Here is a 19392-nt window from a genome sequence, read left to right on the forward strand (position 1 = left end):
AGGTAGCTAATAGGATTCTGGTTAGTAAACCACAGACACTTTAACATGGTTCAAACACACAACGTTTCAGTGAATGGGGTGATGCAACACTTGCTTCACTAACAGAATTATAAAGTCCAATCAGAACAATAGGAAGCTAGTTAGTTAGTTAGTCACATGTTCCCTGGATAATTTTGCACGATAGATCATAATGATGTGAAACGAGTGAATTTACATTCACATCAGAAATTAATTTGTACATACAGCTAGATTCTGAACATTCCTAAGCTTTTCTTATTTTCTTTATTTACAAAGAGAAAAAAATTGTACAGGCGTTAGTAATCCTATCCACCGCATTTTACACATTACTGTAATAGAAATTCTTCTACAGAATAGGATGAATTGTCAACAAGAAACTTTCTCAGTTTATTATCAAATTGTACTTGGCTGTCTGTCAGACATTTTATGTCACTGGGTAAGTGATCAAAAATTTTTGTTGCAGCATTGTGCACGCCTTTTTGGGCTGACGACAACCTTTGTGTGGAGTAATGAATGTCTTTATTCCTTCTGGTTTTATAATTATGTACTGCATTGTTCCTTTTCAAGTGGATTATTTACAACAAACTTAACAAGGGAATAAATGTAATGTGAAGCAGCAGTCAGAATGCCCAACTCCTTCAACAGATGTCTACAAGATGATCACGGGTGAGCACCACATATTATTCTTACAGCACATTTTTGTGCAATGAAGACTTTCTTTCTTAAAGATGAGTTACCCCCAGAACTATTATATATGACACTATTGAATGAAAATATGCAAAATATGTCAACCTACTGATTTGTTTCTCCCCAAGAATTGTGATGAATCTAAGCACAAATATGGCTGAACTAAGTTGTTGTTATTTCCTCACCATGTGATACACTTATCACTACTGTAGTATTTCTATATAGGCAGAACTAAATATGTTGTGTCTTTTTAAAATTGGGGGTGAGACCATTTGCAGAAAACCAGTCAATGATATTTTTACCATTTGTTCTGTTTATGTACATATGCTTGGATTGATTACAGTACTAGTGTAACCTGCAAAAAGAATTAATTCTGTTTGTTGTATACTAGATGGAAGATCATTTACATATATGAGGAACAGTAGTGGTCCCAAGATTCAACCTCGGGGAACACCATATACGAATTCTCCCCCAGTCAGAATTATGTCCCTGGACTTTATTGCTTGAATTACTACGTACAACTTTCTGCATTGTTTTGGTTAGATAGAACATTATCCATTGGTTGGCTACACCACGAATCTCATAAAAAATACTGTGATTCACACAGTCAAATGCCTTAAGAGGGTCACAGAAAATAGCAACCGGTACTATTTTATTATTTAATGCTTGTAAAATGTGGTGAGTGAATGTGTAAATGGCATTCTCAGTAGAGCAACCCTTCTGAAACCCAAACTATGATTTTATAAGGATACTACTGTTGCTAAGGTGAGACACTATTCTAGAATACATCATCTTGTCAAAAGTTTTTGAAACAGGTTGGTAGTTATTGACATGTCTCTTATCACGTTTCTGAAATAGTGTTTAACGGCAGCGTATCAGAGTCTCTCTGGAAAAAATCCCTTGAGTTGGTGATGCATTACACGGGCACAAATTTTTAGTATCATCAAAAAAAGATACTTTTTATTTTTGAGAAAATGTATAATTCTCCTAATTTCAGAAGGAGAAGTTGTTGATACATTCATATGATTGAATTTTATAAAGGTTACATTTTCAACGTACTGTATGACTTGGCTCTTGAACTGACTGTCCTTTTGTTTTCTACTATATTTATGAAGTGATTATGAAATGCGTTTGCTACCTGGGACTCATTATTTATAGTCCTTCCATTCAGTTCAATAGTGATGTTGTCTTGTTCTGTGGCTGGTGTCCTGTCTTCCATTTCACTACATTCCATATGGCCTTAACTCTGTTGTCGAAAGTACTGATTTCTGACATTATGTGCATGTTGCTTGATCTTTTAATAAACTTTATCAGTTTTGAGTAGTTTTTGTAGTGTGCAAGTATGAGAGGATCCCTACTCATTCTTGCCAAAAGATACATTTCATTTTTCCTTTCATGAGATACTTTAATCGCTCTTGTGATCCTTACTTTTTTTACATGGCTGTTTAGCATCCTTCCTGATTAGCTTATGGAGAAAGCTGGAGCACCCATCACAAACGAATATCTTCAGTGGATACATAGAAATTTTAAGTACTGTGACTGGTAGAAGCCCCTTGTTAGAGGTAAATATAATACAGGTACAGAACAAGTTTGGAAAGTAAGTACCATTTTGGAAAAAAAACCATAAAAACATTTTAACAACCAAAATTTATTTTTACAAGAAAGAGCATTTCTTAAAAAATTTTCCCACATAGTTGCCACCATTGCTCAGGCATCTGTCATAATGGGAACCAACTTTTCTATGCACACTTCACAGAAAGATGCTGCCAGTGAAGACAGCCAGAGGTGAGAACTGGTTTTTGTATCATCATTGCCGAATTGTTCAATACAGTTTTGAGTAACACACAAAATGGTGACGTGCATTATCATGAAGCTACAAAAGGGCTTGCCTGAGCGTTCCCATGCCTTCAGTTTGAATTGAGTGCCGAAGTTTTTTCAATGTTTCACATTATCATACTGCACTAATCGTTCTACTTTTGGGAAGGAACTAAACAAACAGAATGTCCTACCTGTCCCTGAACACAGTGCACATGATTTTCTGTGCAAACAGTGTTGTTTTAAATTTTTTTTTTTTTTGAGGATTATGAATGGTCACAATTCTGTTTAAGAATTCATCTCCCCAGTACTATATCACATAAGAAATGTCAAAGCACTGCCAGGTCATTTCATTTTGTGGACATCATTTATAGAACCCAACATGAACACAATTTATGAAAATTTAAGCAATTTGTAACACTCTCAGGCAAAAAAGTTTTGGAAAAGTGTGGGGACTCATCAAAAAGCATTATTCTTGAGAGCCATCTATTGTCATAAATTTTCTCATTTACTTTTGCAACCAAACCACCACTGACAACAGAAGGCTACCCACTCCATGTTTCATCATGGACATTGGTTCACCCATTACTGAAATTTCTGACCCAATTTCTCACCATTCCATCCAACATCACAACAAATGGGGGGGGGGGGGGGGGGGGGCAGGGGGTGAGAGGAGAAAGAGGATGCCTTGATCTTTTGGTACTGAGATGCAGTGGGTTTGGTTTCTACGACAAAGAATCAGGGAAAGGCAGATGGTGTGGTAGAAGTGCATGACCCTGTGTAAGCAAAAATGAGACTGAGAAGCATAAAACAAAAAAACTCTTTTATGAAGAGTGCTGCCTTCAGATTATATGGAGGAAACTGAGCTGGTAATATGTGAGAGGTGAGGATATAACAGCACCTCATGTAACTTATATAGTGATTACAGAGGAAAAGTGACAGGGCTTACACAAAAGAAGATCTACTGGACAAAGTATAATAGCAGATGGAACAAAAAGGAGTAACAGGCAACAACCTCTGAAGTTCCTGCATGCAAAGGTTGCTGTGTGTCTGAGAATGTCCGTGACAATTTAAGACAATAGATACCAGCATAATGCAAGTAAGTCCTCAACAGGATGAAACTAGTGAGGTGTACATTTTGTAACTTATCTGCTTACACAAAATGCAATCTTAATGGGTATTATGCTACACTGTGTACAGGAAATTCCCATAAAACCTGAAGCAGAAAAACTTAAAAAAGGATAATAATGCAATCCTATTATATCTGCACCATTACACTTCATGTATCATTGTACTGACAGTAGGCACCTCAATGAAAATTAGTTCATAGCAATACAATGTAAAAATTTGAAAGGAAACTCAGTTAAATACCTTGTCGACAGAAGAGGGGAAAGTTAGATAGCTTATGGAATGCTGAAAAATGCAACTCTGAAATAAGATTAGAACCTAAGGGCTTGTCAACAGATAAATGGAAACTGCAGATAAGACTACATTAAAATTACAAGGAATGAAATATGTAAAGGTGATATATATCTTTAGGTAACAGATACAGAGAAATAATTAATATTTATACGCATCTCGGAGAACAAATGTAATAGAGCGACAATTTCAATCCATCAAAAGATTTGTTGGAAATTAACAGATTTTTCTGGACTGAAATTTCAAACTTCCTTGAATCAATTTTAGTTGTATATGAAAGCAAGCTTTTCTTTCCTTGTGTTCATGGCCACAAATACAATAAAAATTTGACATATCACTCATTTCTTCAGTTTCACAAGGAACCAGTTTGACAGGGAACCAGCAACTTTATTAAATTCTTTAGAGGGTTTATTAAAGATTTTGTCAACAGTTGCAGTATTTATATTAGGCAAATGGTTTTGAACCTTAGAGTTACACTTTCAAACCTGGCCTATTGAGGCTGCACTGACAGAAGAGTTTAATTTTGAACTGGTGTGGGGCGTGTGTGGGTTGTGGCATTCATTTTGCAAACATTTATAAAGTATGTATAGCCAATTTGATGTTTATTATTAAGATCAGGCACTGTCAGTGCAGCCTCAGTAGGCCCGGCTTGAAAATGAGCCTGTAACGTTTGAAACTAGTCACCTAATATAAATGCAGCAATTGTTGACAGACTCATTAATAAAAGCTTTAATGATCTCACTCATTTGCAAACATTCTGGATTCACCTAGAACTGATAATCAGATACATGCAAAACTGCATATTTTATATTTTTCTCGAAATAATATTTTAACTTAAGACTACGGTTGTAGCAGAGAACTTAAAACATTTTATCATAATACAACTCTCACTGATAAACTCCTAAATAGATATACAGTGTGTATGACTTTTATCTTTCAGGCTATGTTAAACTATGGCTGAAGTCAAGGCATAAGAGGCACACAATGTCACAGAACTGATATAACTTTTGTACCTCAATAAACAAACTGACAGGGTCATTAAGTTCTTTAATACTGTCTCTGATCACAACATAAAAAAAGTAATAGCTACTGTGAGGCAGTCAGACCTTCCCACAATAAATGAAACGTTTACAGTGTAAACAGCAGGCAGTTAATTCATACCTGGTGACTCGACTTTGATCAAAAGTATTAAATATTGCAGGCCCATTACCATACCAAGTCATGTCATACCACTGCTGCAAAAGGATATCAATATCCTGCTAGATAGGGTTATTTATAGTGACTCACAATGTAAATAATTTCTTGTTTGATCCAACATAACAAGTAATATGGCTGCAGGAGCACTATAAAAGGTGTCCATAAGTAACCATTCTCAAAATATATCTACATCTATGCTCCTGGTGGTGTGTACTTCGTGTACCACTGTCCCAGTGTCCTCCCCCCACCTTTCCTGTTCCAGCTATAAATGATTCACAGGAAGAAAGATTACCGGTAAGCCTCCATGTGAGCTCGACTCTTTCTCATTACATCTTCACAGTCCTTTTATGAGATATATGTACAAGGAAGTAATATGTTTGTTGCCTTTCCTAGGAACATACAGACTCAGAAATTTAATAGCAAACCACACTGTGATACAGAATGCCTCTCTTACAGAGTCTGCCACTGGAGTTGATTGATCATCTCTGCTACACTTTCACAATTACTAAATGAATCTGTAACAAAATGTGCTGCTCTTCTTTGGATCTCCTCTACTTTCTCTGTCAATCCTATCTGGTATGTAAGAATACCATACTGATGAGAAACATGCAAGAATTGCATGAATGAGGGTTTTGTAAGTTATCTCCTTTGTTGATGGACTACATTACCTAAAGATTCTTCCAGTGAATCTGACATCTGCCTTTCCTGCGATTAGTTTTATGCAGTCACTCCATTTTAAATTGCTCTGTACACACACTTGTAGATATTTTATGGAATTAATTGCTTCCATTGATTGTTCTGCAATCATGTAGTATACAATAATGGATCTGTCTGTCTATGTATACACAATACATTATTTGTAAGATATATGACATTTTCCATTTCTTAGCTTTCCTGGGAAGGGTTTTTTTTTTTTTTTTTTTTTTTTTGCATTACTATTCTTTCGGACTGACAAAATTGTAATATATTTCCACATGTAAAGCTCTCTAGTGGACTAAGTTCTTCTTCCTGATTGATTGTATATATTTTTTCCCACGTGGGGGAAAATATATAATGGAGGGAAACATTCTACGTGGGAGAAATATATCTAAAAACAAAGATGATGTGACTTACCAAACGAAAGTGCTGGCAGGTCGATACAAACACAAACATACACACAAAATTCAAGCTTTCGCAACCAACGATTGCTTCGTCAGGAAAGAGGGAAAGAGGGAGAAAGACGAAAGGATGTGGGTTTTAAGGGAGAGGGTAAGGAGTCATTCCAATCCCGGGAGCGGAAAGACTTACCTTAGGGGAAAAAAGGACAAGTATACACTCGCATACACACGCATATCCATCCGCACATACACAGACACAAGCAGACATTTGTATGTGCGGATGGATGTGTGTGTGTGTGTGTGTGTGTGTGTGTGTGTGTGTGTGTGTGTGCGTGCGCGCGCGTGTATACCTGTACTTTTTTCCCCCTAAGGTAAGTCTTTCCGCTCCCGGGATTGGAATGACTCCTTACCCTCTCCCTTAAAACCCACATCCTTTCGTCTTTCCCTCTCCTTCCCTCTTTCCTGATGAAGCAAACGTTGGTTGCGAAAGATTGAATTTTGTGTATATGTTTGTACGTCTATCAACCTGCCAGCGCTTTCGTTTGGTAAGTCACATCATCTTTGTTTTTAGATACATTTTTCCCCACGTGTAATGTTTCCCTCAGTTTTTTGAGGTGGAGGGTGGCATGCTGTTGTAATTTGCGGTTGGCCTGTAGGAGGATGCTCTGAACAGCCGGTGTGGATGTGGGAGAGGAAAGACTGAGGACTTTTATTATGGATAGGAGTTGACGGGTGTGTTCATTGGCCAAGTTGATGTGTAGTTGAAGGATTAGGTGGGTGAGGGCAATGGATTGTTCAGTTTGGAACTGGTATAGGGACTGATGGAAAGAAGGGTTGCAGCCAGAGATGGGAACTTTAAGTGTGAGGCCTTTGGGGGTAATGCCAAATGTCAGACAAGCCTGAGAAAATAAAATATGGGAGCGTAGTCTGGCTAGGGCGATGGCATGTTTGCGGACGGAATGTAAATAAAACTTAATGGGGTCGTTGTGGGAGTGTTGTGAGGGTGACATGGTATTAGAAGGTGGAAAGTGTAACATGAGGCTGAAATAAAGTGAAAATAAAAATATATGGGGAGAGATAAAGGTGAACTAGAAAGCAACTGGAGATCTGGTGTGAAAAAAGGCGAAAAAATGTTGGTTAAAGCTGGGTTATGTTGATCCTGTGGTGAACTTGGGTTGGTAGACAACGATGTGCATAAAGGTTAGATGGTTGTGTTGCCACCAAAACATGTTAAAGGGTGGAGAAATTCGGGAAAATTTCGAAAAAACTACGTGTAAATGTATTAAAAGGAGTGGTTTTGTGGTGGCAGATTATGAAAATGAGGCTAACAATTGTCTGACAAAGAAATAATGACGTTAAAACCTGCGGGAAGCGGCTAAAAATGATCAGTGATGTGGGAAAAACGGAAATGGAAATAAAGAAAAGTTATTAGAACTAGCCGAAATGGTAGTTTAATAGGTGAAAGGAACTGTTTGTGAACTATAAATGATGGATATTATAGCAGCAGTAGTGTTGAAAGCGGAAAAAAAAAAAAAAAAAAAAATTTTTTGGTTATGGTTTGGAAGTGGCTTACGTATTAATGAGTATATATATAGGTCGGATAAAATTGTATAGTAGATTACGGTAAAAAGGAGAAGGTGAATACAAAGTGAACCTACTGGCAAAAACAGAAAGAGTAAATAACATGACAGAAAAGATTTGGAAACGCAACAGTGACAATAACAAATGTAATTGTTGGGTTCAAATTAATGATATGAATATAATAGAGGGAAACATTCCACGTGGGAAAAATATATCTAGAAACAAAGATGATGTGACATACCAAACAAAAGCGCTGGTAGGTCGATAGACATACAAACAAACACAAACATACACACAAAATTCAAGCTTTCGCAACCAACGGTTGCTTCATCAGGAAAGAGGGAAGGAGAGGGAAAGACGAAAGGATGTGGGTTTTAAGGGGGAGTGTAAGGAGTCATTCCAATCCCGGGAGCGGAAAGACTTACCTTAGGGGGAAAAAAGGACAGGTATACACTCGCACACACACACCTATCCATCCGCACATACACAGACACAAGCAGACATTTGTAAAGGCAAAGAGTTTGGGCAGAGATATCAGTCGAGGCGGAAGTAAAGAGGCAAAGATGTTGTTGAAAGACAGGTGAGGTATGAGCGGCGGCAACTTGAAATTAGCGGAGGTTGAGGCCTGGCGGATAACGAGAAGAGAGGATATACTGAAGGGCAAGTTCCCATCTCCAGAGTTCTGACAGGTTGGTGTTAGTGGGAAGTATCCAGATAACCTGGACGGTGTAACACTGTGCCAAGATGTGCTGGCCGTACACCGAGGCATGTTTAGCCACAGGGTGATCCTCATTACCAACAAACACTGTCTGCCTGTGTCCATTCATGCGAATGGACAGTTTGTTGCTGGTCATTCCCACATAGAAAGCTTCACATTGTAGGCAGGTCAGTTGGTATATCACGTGGGGGCTTTCACACGTGGCTCTGCCTTTGATCGTGTACACCTTCGGGGTTACAGGACTGAAGTAGGTGGTGGTGGGAGGGTGCATGGGACAGGTTTTACACCGGGGGCGGTTACAAGGGTAGGAGCCAGAAGGTAGGGAAGGTGGTTTGGGGATTTCATAGGGATGAACTAAGAGGTTACGAAGGTTAGGTGGACGGCGGAAAGACACTCTTGGTGGAGTGGGGAGGATTTCATGAAGGATGGATCTCATTTCAGGGCAGGATTTGAGGAAGTCGTATCCCTGCTGGAGAGTCACATTCAGAGTCATATCACACACATTAAAAAGTAATTAAAAATCACTCAGGAACTGCTAACATATGCCTATCAACATTTGTAAAGTCAGACCACCTAAAACTAGGAAGATAAGAATCTCTGTTATTCTCCAAGTATAATTTTCAGCATCAATTCAGCTTCACACCATGAAGTCATCATTTGAATGATATATATTGCACAATATTATTAAAATTAATTTCTCTATTCTCTATTACTGAAGATAACATGTAAATCTATATTCTTCTATTCTCTAATTTCATAATACTCATGTTCCCTTAATGCACTTAGAAAATAATTCTATTTGTTTTTGTTCAATGAAAATCTCATTTGAACTAACCGACATCACGGTGTTGCTGCCTGCTGGAAGATTCCTCTTCATCACTGCTATGGCTTGAAGCCAATTCCAGACTGCGGCCATCTACTGATACTTCCGACTCTGAATCCGATTCTCGATGACGTTCTCTAACAGGACTTTCTTCCAAAACTGGAAAACCAAGTAGCAGGCATCATATTAGTGGAAAGACTCGAACTTTTCATGTTTACATCTGAAGAAAATGGTATGGAATTAGTAGCAATAGACGGCCATTCTCTTCAACTTGCAGATATATACATATACAGACACAAGCAGACATATATATAAACAAAGATATGATGTGACTTACCAAACGAAAGTGCTGACACGTCGATAGACACACAAACAAACACAAACACACACACAAAACTCAAGCTTTCGCAACAAACTGTTGCCTCATCAGGAAATATATATATATATATATATAGATGTAGATTGCTTAGCAATGTGCCTTTTTCTTCTTACTGTTATATGACGATCATATTTGACCTCCAAGGTGTTAGATCATAAAGAGCCTCAGAACTCGTGCTCTGTCGCTTTGGAAAACGTTATATCTAGTACTTATCCCTCCTCTCAGGAATGTAGCCAGTTCTATGTGGTACTTTGCTGCCAGTATTTATCCTTGAAAACTGGTGAAACTGTGAATACTTGGTATTAATGTATCCTAACATCTTTAACTAGTATCTGAGAAGTACTACTTGTAAAGACTGTATTAATAACCCATATCTATAAACATACGGTAGCTGTAGGAATCTAATATATATATAAAAATTAGATTCCTACAACTACCGTATGTTTGTAGATATATATAAAAAAAATTAGATTCCTACAACTACCGTATGTTTGTAGATACGGGTTATTAATACAGTCTTTACAAGTAGTGCTTCTCAGATACTAGTTAAAGATGTTAGGATACATTAATACCAAGTATTCACAGTTTTCAAGGATAAATACTGGCAACAAAGTACCACATAGAACTGGCTACTTTCCTGAGAGGAGGGATAAGTACTAGATATAATGTTTCCCAAAGCGGCAAAGCACGAGTTCTGAGGCTCTTTATGATCTAACACCTTGGAGGTCAAATGTGATTGTCATATAACAGTAAGAAGAAAAAGGCACATTGCTAAGCAATCTACATCTACATGCATAACCTGTGAATCATTGCTTAGGTGCAGGGCAACAGATTTGTCGAAATACCACTTGTAAGGGTTTTTTCCCCATTCCCTACACATTGGAGTGTTGGAAGTATGGCCAAAAAATAAATGCCTCTGTGTGCACTGTAATTGGTCTAATATTGTCTTAGCTGTCCCTACAGGACTGGTAGTATACTTCTAGATTCTTCTTGGAGCTTAGTATGCAGACTTTTGCGGAATAATCTTGTAGCAGTAGTTGTTGTCCATCTTCAAGTGTCAGCCACATCTGGCTTTTCACATCTGGCTTTTCAGAACTTCTGTAACACTTGCCTATTGGCCAGATAAACCTGTGGCCACTTGTGCTACCCTTCTTTACATACATTCAATACCCACTGTTAATCCTATCTGGTATAGGTCCAACATATTTGTGTAATCTTTTAGGATGACTTGCAAAAGTGTTTTGTAAACAATTTCCTTTCCCAGTCTCCTACCAATCTTCCAATTGCTGTTGATTATGGGTTTAAGAAGACTACATAGGTTTTTAGTCTCCCACCACTCCCCAGGACAGAATCAATGTACCCCATTTGTCTGCATCTAGAATAAATTCTATATGCAAGTGTAAGAAAGTGTTTTAGATGTTTACAAAACATATATCTGAAATAGAATGTGGTTACCAGCCCACTATTTGCCTCATGGGATGTGGGAAACGACCTAGAAATCACATTCAAGCAGGCTAGCACACCAGCCCTCATGATCTGTCACATGGATTCGAATTGAGGCATGAGCATCTCTCCATGATGGAAGCAGACACTATAAAGTGCATAGCTATCAGGTAGGTTCTTCCAGCTCTTTTACCTAAAACAGGGCCTATGTGATCTTTCCATTTCATATGCCTACAAAATGTTACACTAGGTATTTGTGTTAGGTAACAGATTCCCTATGTGATTCATCTATACAGTAGTCACATAATACTACAGTAAAACTTATTTTATATGTTTTTTACTTACACGTTTTTTTTTCCTGGCAAAATATCCATAGTGTGCACAAGTTATGATGCAGTGTTTCAGAGTGGATTGCTGGAAAGTGGATTGGTAAGGCTGATATTAGACTATAATAAAATTTGATAAGGAACTTTGTCAAAGTTATGCATTGGTCAATCAGGTTGGCTGCACAAGTTTAAGGTAAGATATGGCATCAGCTGTCAGAATGTATGTGGCGAAAGCAAAAGTGTCGATCTTGAGACAGTGCGAGATTGGAAGGAAACCTGTTTGAAAGAACTGACATCCCAATATGCTCCTAAAAACATTTTCAGTGCGGATCCTAAAAACATTTTCAGTGCGGATGAGAGGGGCTTGTTTTACAACATAATGCCGGACCGCGTAATGGCATTTAAAGGTGAGAACTGCAACGGAGGAAAACAAAGTAAACAATGTGTAACAATGCTGCTACATGCTAACAGTGATGGGAGTGAGAAACTCCCCATACTTATGATTGGGAAATTTGCCAAGCCCCATTGTTTTAAGAACATTGTCACGTTTCCCACAAAATACACTAGTATCAAGAAATTATAGATTATGACAAAAGTTTTCGAAAGCTGGTTTTGAAATGTCAATGCCAAAATGGAAGCAGCAGGCCGGAAGATTTTCTTGATCGTACACAGGTGTGCAACACATCCTCCCCTTACTTCCTGTTTGAGAAATGTGACCGTGGAGTTCTTTCCACAAGTGAGCTCAGCCACTTGAACTTGGAGTAATACACAATTTCAAGTTGCATTATCACAAAATGCTCGTGCAGCATGCCATCAAGTGTGTAAACATCGAAAAAAAGGAAGAAATTAAAATAAACATTTTACAGGTAAGATTTTTACTTGCCATTAATTTCATGTTGTGCTACCGGAGCCAAAGAACACTTCAAGAAATTATTAATGAATTTGTTTCTTCTGATAGGCACTGCACTACATTGCAGCTTCATGGCACAGAGTTTCAGACGATACCATTTGTAACTGTTTCCGAAACGCCGGATTTGGAAATGAAGTCCACGATCATGGTGGAAATGATCATACTGATGATATTTCACCTAATAATGAAGACTGGAATCGACTTGAAAAGCAGGCATCATTTGAGGATTACGTGAATGCTGATGAAAACCTCGTCACTACAGAACCCACGATTATCGCTGACATAGTTCAATGTGCATTGCGGGACATGGACGAGCAAGAAACTGATGATGAGGACAATAGATGATACAGAAGAGCCTCAGCATTCCTCCGTGACGTTTAACAATGCAGTAAATGTGTTAGAAATAATAAACAATTTGTGACACACCACAATGTTTCTGACGAAATAATGAGAAAGGTATCGCGTTTTGAGGGTACAGTGTACACTATTGCCGCATCAAAGAAAAAACAAGGAAAAATTATGGACTTTTTTACAAAATGACATTCTCTTCTGTATAGAGGTTTACATTTTTTTTTTATATCTTTGTTAAGTATGATACCTTGTAAGCCTATATAACATTTTGTAGAATGTAACTTTTTATTTACTGAATTTTTAATTTGTGTTAACCAATTAATTTGATAGTATGGTGCTATATTTCATGTATACGTTTTTCACACTTATACTTTTTTTTTTGTAGGCTGTTCAAAAACGTATAATTGAAGTTTTACTGTACACGTTCGCATTTTTGTGAAGTACACAATTTTACATTTCTGAACATTTAAAGCAAGTTGCTAATATCTGCATCACTTCGAAATATTATCATGATCTGATTGAATATTTATGCAGTTTTTTTTTTTCAGTTAATACTTTGTTATGGATATCTGCATCACCTGCAAGAAGTCTAAGGCAACAAATAAATGTTCTGCCAGGTCATGAATATACTACTTGAACTGCAAGGGTGGCAACTACATACATGTGGCACACTTCAAGTTACTTCTACATCTGTTGACTCTACATGCACTATAAAATGCTCTATCCTCCCAACCAAGAAGTCCTCTATCCTGTCACAAGTTTTGTGTGGTGTCCCATAGAATCATACTTAGGTTAATAAGTATTGTAATTCAGTGAGCTGCAAGCACCCTACTTATCCCTCTTTTGGACTTTTCTAGGCTGTAGAAATAATGGAAGAAAATTAAGAACTAGTGAACATCCAGTGTTGCTTCTGCTTTCTTTGGTTACCAGACTGTAATATTCATTCAGTTTTCTAATCACTCAATAAATACTACACAAGCTGATCTGAAACAATGGTTAAAACACTTTATTTTGGCTTGGAAGGAGTGAGGTTCAAAATCTCCATCCAGCGACCCTAAAGGAGATTTCACTAATTTCCTTTAATCATGTCACACAAATGCTGGAATATTTTTTTACGTGAGCAAGATAATCTCCTCTACACTTCTTGTTAAATATCATTAAACTTCCAGCTAAGAAATGGTGGTACATAAAATTTCCTTCCTTCCTAATGCCAGTAAATGTAGACAGCTTGCAAGCCCATTAGTGTGGTACAGAGATTTTTGTATTATCATTGTATGCTTTATTTGTTTATATTGAATGTCCTAATATTCTTTTAATGTTTGTTCCAGTCTTGAACCTGTCGTCAGCTCTCAGATTAAGCCTTTAAATGCATATGATGTTCCTATTCAACTCATGTGCAGATATGTGTACCCATCAAATTCTGATAGCGAGTTTATACCAGTCTGATACACATCAGAAGATATAGGCAATTCAATACAGTTTGGGCATATCTTTAGATAGGTAATCATGAAACTGAACACAATAATAATTGCATTATAAAAAAAACTGAGAGAAAATTGCTGGCCAGTACTTACCTTCCCATCTTAACTTATCGCTCTGCCATAGTCTCTGAACTCTGTACTATTTGCTCTCCTACTTTCTCTGACACTTTCCCATTGATATTTGTCTCACCCCACTCTCAAAACAGATGAATCCCTCTCATTTATGGTTCTCACAGCCTGTCCTTAAGTTTTAAATTGTCTCCCTCTCTCTCCTGCCTCCCTCCGCTGTCACCCCCCCCCCCCTCCCCTCCCCAAGGAAGCAACTAATAGTTACGAAAGATAGGAATGTATGTGCACTTTCTTATGAGTCTATCAGCAGTACTAAATATTTCACCTCTTTAAGGTAATTACTGCCCAACAATTCGTTACTTACCTTGAGTGGATTTTCATTTTCATACCAATATGAGCATTATTTATTTATGCTTCCAACATTTTTCCACTGTCAGGTAATTTATAGTGAACGATGTTGGATTCATCCAACACATCAATTTCACATGAATGCACTGCACTTACACACTATAACCCAAACAGGGATTCTTACTTCTACTAAATCTGGTGGGATGAATTCCTTTACAAGATTTTAACAATGTACTACCCTTGTTAATTTTGCTTCACTGATTTTGACTTGTGCTTATATCACTGTGTGGCCGAAATGATTGAGCTTAAGTGTTGTGTCCTTATCTTAAAGCTTAGCAAACAAATGGAATACCATTTAAATTGATATTTCCCTGCTAATGTCACACTGTTAGCAAGTCACAAAATATTAAAAGTGGGCACCATAAGGGTCACAATTGGCTCCTCCTCTAACCAGTCTTTTTACGTGTGGCATACCACAAACTGCATTGTAGAAAAACTTCTGGAATGAAACAAAGAAACAAGCACCCAAACAAAAGATGTAGGCAAAAGAAAACTCCTCATAGCATCAAAACTGGGAAAGATGAACAATAGGTCAATTAAAATAACTTTGTACTTCACAGTTTGCAGTAGTGAGTGAGGGGGTGGATGGCAGTATTTGCAGTAGTGGAGCTTGAGAACAAACTACCACAACTGATTGGTAGCTGCCCCCCACAAAACAAATTGCTGAAATGTCAATCACAAAATTATTTTAATTGAGGTAGAGTGGCTATATAAACATTGAAAAAAAAAAATTACTTTTCCTATAGTAAAAAGTTAACTGTCATCAAACTTAAGGCCGGTTTGAATATGTTTTAGTAAACGTAGTTCTAATGGAGATGATATGCTGGTACATTCCTCTGACCTGCAAACTGACTGTAGGGAGACCTACATTTAACTTTTACACCTTTCTATTGTTCTTGGTGCTTTTAAGGGATACACAGTATAATTTTATGTTGTCTGATTTAACTGACTCCTGAGACTGCATTGTACCAATTATTACTTTGTTTTACATTATCGATTTTGGGACACCTTGATATTTTGTTTCGCATTATCGATTTTGGGACGTCCTGTCCATTGTCAAATGTTCCTTAAAGTAAGGTACCTCTAATGTGGGAATCGATTTATAGATCTAGTCACCATTCAAAGACCACAATGCGACGATTTTGTTAAAACTCTTACCATGTCAACACACTGAGCCTGACAAACCAGGCATTCACACTCACACTAATCCTAACAACTGCTGATGATTTATTATTGACCTTCACTTGTCCATATTTAGGTATCACATCGTGCAACTGACACTATGTGATGGTATTGATGGTGGTCGCAATGTGTATTAGCTGAAATATGATTTTAAGATACTTATGTAATGGTTCCATTTACTTGAATGGTATAAGAATTTTAAACTGTCCTAGAGATTCTGAGGGCACACAGCTATAATTTTAATAAGCTTACTCAATTGAGTCTTCACATTACACTGTTTTCACATTTTTTTTTTTTGTCTCATTCTCTACTAGAAAAATATCCCAGGAATTTGTTGTGACACTGGAAGCTGTCATTACTGTCCATAACTGTTATCAAATAATATCATAAATCTATCACTATTCTAAGCTGCTAGTACACTTTCAAACCTGATTCATAAAAATAGATGCATTTTGAAAAAGCAAGACTCTACCTTCAGACACACAACTTTATAAGTATGTGAATACCTCATTGAATGAAAGCAACATACCTGTTCATTAAGAAAACAAATCAAAATCAATAAGTTCTTTTTTCTTCACTTACTTGGTAATCCTTTTTGGAAGTAAACAAGTAAAACATATTCTGAAGTAGTAGTTTTTCAGTTTAGGAGGTAATTCTTTGTTTTTATTCAATGAGGTCTTCTTAGAGACAGGAAAAAATATTTTTTTCACTAAATTCAGTGTTATTTTGTCCAATTTTCGTGTTATCCTTAGCAAAATTCAATATTTTTTATTTTCAGATTCAGTGTTATTTTTTGATAATTTTGGTGTTATTTTTTATCAGTTGTGGTGCTATTTTTTGCATATTCTAGTGCCATTGTTGACAAATTCGATCTTTTGGCAGATTTGCTGTTACTTTCTTTTCCCGCAGATTTAGCATTACCTTTTTTTTTTTTTTGGCCAGGTTAGGTCTCACTTTTTTGGTCATCTGCAATTTTGACATAATGTCATAGTTTGTTATGTCTTTTTAAGGCTCTACATGAACATCAGAAGGCTGCACACGGAACCTCAGTGTTGAGGGAAAAAGAAGGCAAAATTAAGTTTCAACATTCAATGACTATCAGTAATGGATATTGGTAAACTATCTTCCTCAGATTTATAAAATTTTGGCCACGGGAAAAAGACAAATGTCATGATAATTCGTAAAAATTGCCTATTTCACCTTTTCTTGCAAAAAAAACTGCCAATTTCACCTTACTTTTCACATCATCATTTTCTCAAAATTTTCCTGTCCCTAGGTATTCTGATTTCTGTTTTGGTGCATGTCTGCATTAAAGGTGGAAGCTTGCTCTTCTGAAACACGTCAACTTTAATGTGATCATGTTTTAAGGTGATTAACATTAACTGCGACCAAGCTGAAAAATTCCTTTTGATTGTTTAATGACAACTCATTTTCAACTAAGTGCTGAAAAAAATAAAGAAATAATATGATTTTTATCTTTTTGATATTATAAAATTTCTAACACTGAAATTGTGAAAATTATACTTCTGTGAATATTACAAAAATATTATACTTCTGTGAATATATGATAACAGAAATTCCCATGATGGAAGCAACGCACAAAAAGTGAGGGCAGGCAACCACTCACTTGCAGGCGAGTGGTGGGTGATGTAAATAAATACTTAAAGAGTGTACACTTGCACTAAATTTTTGATTTTCAATTTTTCCTACTGTTATTACTGTATTTATTTAATTTTAACACTGCATATTGATTTTACATTAATCACTTCACTTACTGTCTCCATGTCTGTGAAGGCCTGGCTCAAATCCTCTCACATATGATGGCATATCACTGTTTGAGTTGTAATTACTTGTACTTGTTGATGTGTTACGTAACTGTGTATCACTCCTTGAAGAAACAAAAAACAAATTCTTATTATTCACAGCTAAATTTTATTAATTCAAAAACAGAGATAATCAAAGGTCATGTTTTATTTTATCATTCCATTTGTGACTAAGCTAAATGAATGTATTCTAAAATTCCTATCTTTTCTTAATTGCGTTCTGTTCAGTTACACCATTCTGGCTTTTGAACAACAAAATTTCTCAATAAAACTTCTCCAATGAAAGCAATATCTTAAAAATGAATCCTAATTCCTAGTTTCCCAAAGATAATGAAACATAGCAGTTTGGTGAACTTCTACATCTGGTAACTGAATTTCTGTAATTATTGCAAAGAGAAAATGTGGGGCATATCATTAATTAAGATTAATGGAACACCAAAAAATGTGTCATACATGGAAAACAATATGTTAATTTAGTCCTGAGAAACCCGATACAGAACAAGATACATGTATCATATAGTTTACTGGCAATGAGGTCCTAAATTACATAGCAACAAGGATCAGTTTCATAAAAAACTGAACAGTCTAAACATAAGACTTGAGTAAATGGTCTGCCACATTGGATCACACTCACTGGTGCACCACTATTCAGCTATTGTTTTACGTTTTGAGCAAGGTGGTCAGAAACTGGAAAATGAGAAATATCAAAGATGCAAACTTTGCCAACCTAGTTAAGCCCTCTACCCTCTATTGTCTGTAACCTGTGTGGCCACATGTATCATGCCAGTATTGGTCTGCTAAGCCATCAAAGCCATCTCTATACCTGAACTGTGAGGCAATATAACGAAAGCTTGGATATGTGAAACAGCTCATGACGACAACATAGGAGAAAAAAGTTCTACAAGATGTTTCAAAAGAAAGCTTATATATGAAGAAATATTTGCACATGCACAACAAATCAGAGGAGAGTGGTTTTTAGGAATTCAGCTGATATGTAGCGTTTCATGGGAGCAGACCATGCATCCCAGCAACCCAAGTGTGAGAATTTTACGAAAACCGTGATCCGGCAACCAGCCACCAATGTAATTTTGCACCTGCAAACAGCAGTAGTGCTTGCTCAGCAATGTGCAATGCAATGTTCTGCTACCAGATTCGCACATGCTGTAAGTGGAACACAGTATTTCCACAGCCGATGACATGATGGGAGGCTACCTCCTGTCATTACACATCCAGCTCTATCACTAGTAGCATTCCTTCAGTGTTGTGAATTCAACAGATGCGGTCCCAGGATAGTTGCCTATCAAATGTAAGGCCAAGCCACTAGAGCTTCATCAGTTGGCGTCATCAACTAAGTGAAGCCACTGATTGACAAGCCTTCAGCTGCGCTGACGCTTCCTGGTTCTGAACTGGATCCACCAACATGAGGCCACCCCACATATTGCTTTGCTCCTTGTTTCCTTTTCAATGGATTTTTCTATATCACAGACTCCCCTCTTCCTCGAATTTAAATTCTTCCTTTGTGATCAGCATTTTATTTTTTTTTTGAAAGCAGGAGGAAAATACAGCTTAGATGGATACTCAGCAAACCTTTTGAAAATCCAATACAATGGCAAAATAAGGAACTGGGGCAAAACTTTGCAGAGATCAAACTAAAAAACACAAACT

The 19392-nt window shown here is 37.0% G+C and overlaps 1 protein-coding gene across 1 annotated transcript in view; it reads right to left on the reverse strand.

Annotated features, from left to right (window-relative positions):
• Positions 1-19392, reverse strand: part of LOC126412603 (protocadherin-like wing polarity protein stan) — a 345349-nt gene that overhangs the window by 47251 nt on the left and 278706 nt on the right. The window contains exons 39-40 of the mRNA XM_050082273.1: positions 17680-17792; positions 9368-9514 (exon numbers count right to left, since the gene is read on the reverse strand). Coding sequence (XP_049938230.1) covers positions 9368-9514; positions 17680-17792 — 260 coding nt within the window. The remainder of the gene's footprint in view (positions 1-9367; positions 9515-17679; positions 17793-19392) is intronic.

The sequence above is a fragment of the Schistocerca serialis genome, chromosome 1 (genome assembly GCF_023864345.2).
Source record: "Schistocerca serialis cubense isolate TAMUIC-IGC-003099 chromosome 1, iqSchSeri2.2, whole genome shotgun sequence".
NCBI classification, from domain to species: Eukaryota; Metazoa; Arthropoda; class Insecta; order Orthoptera; family Acrididae; genus Schistocerca; species Schistocerca serialis.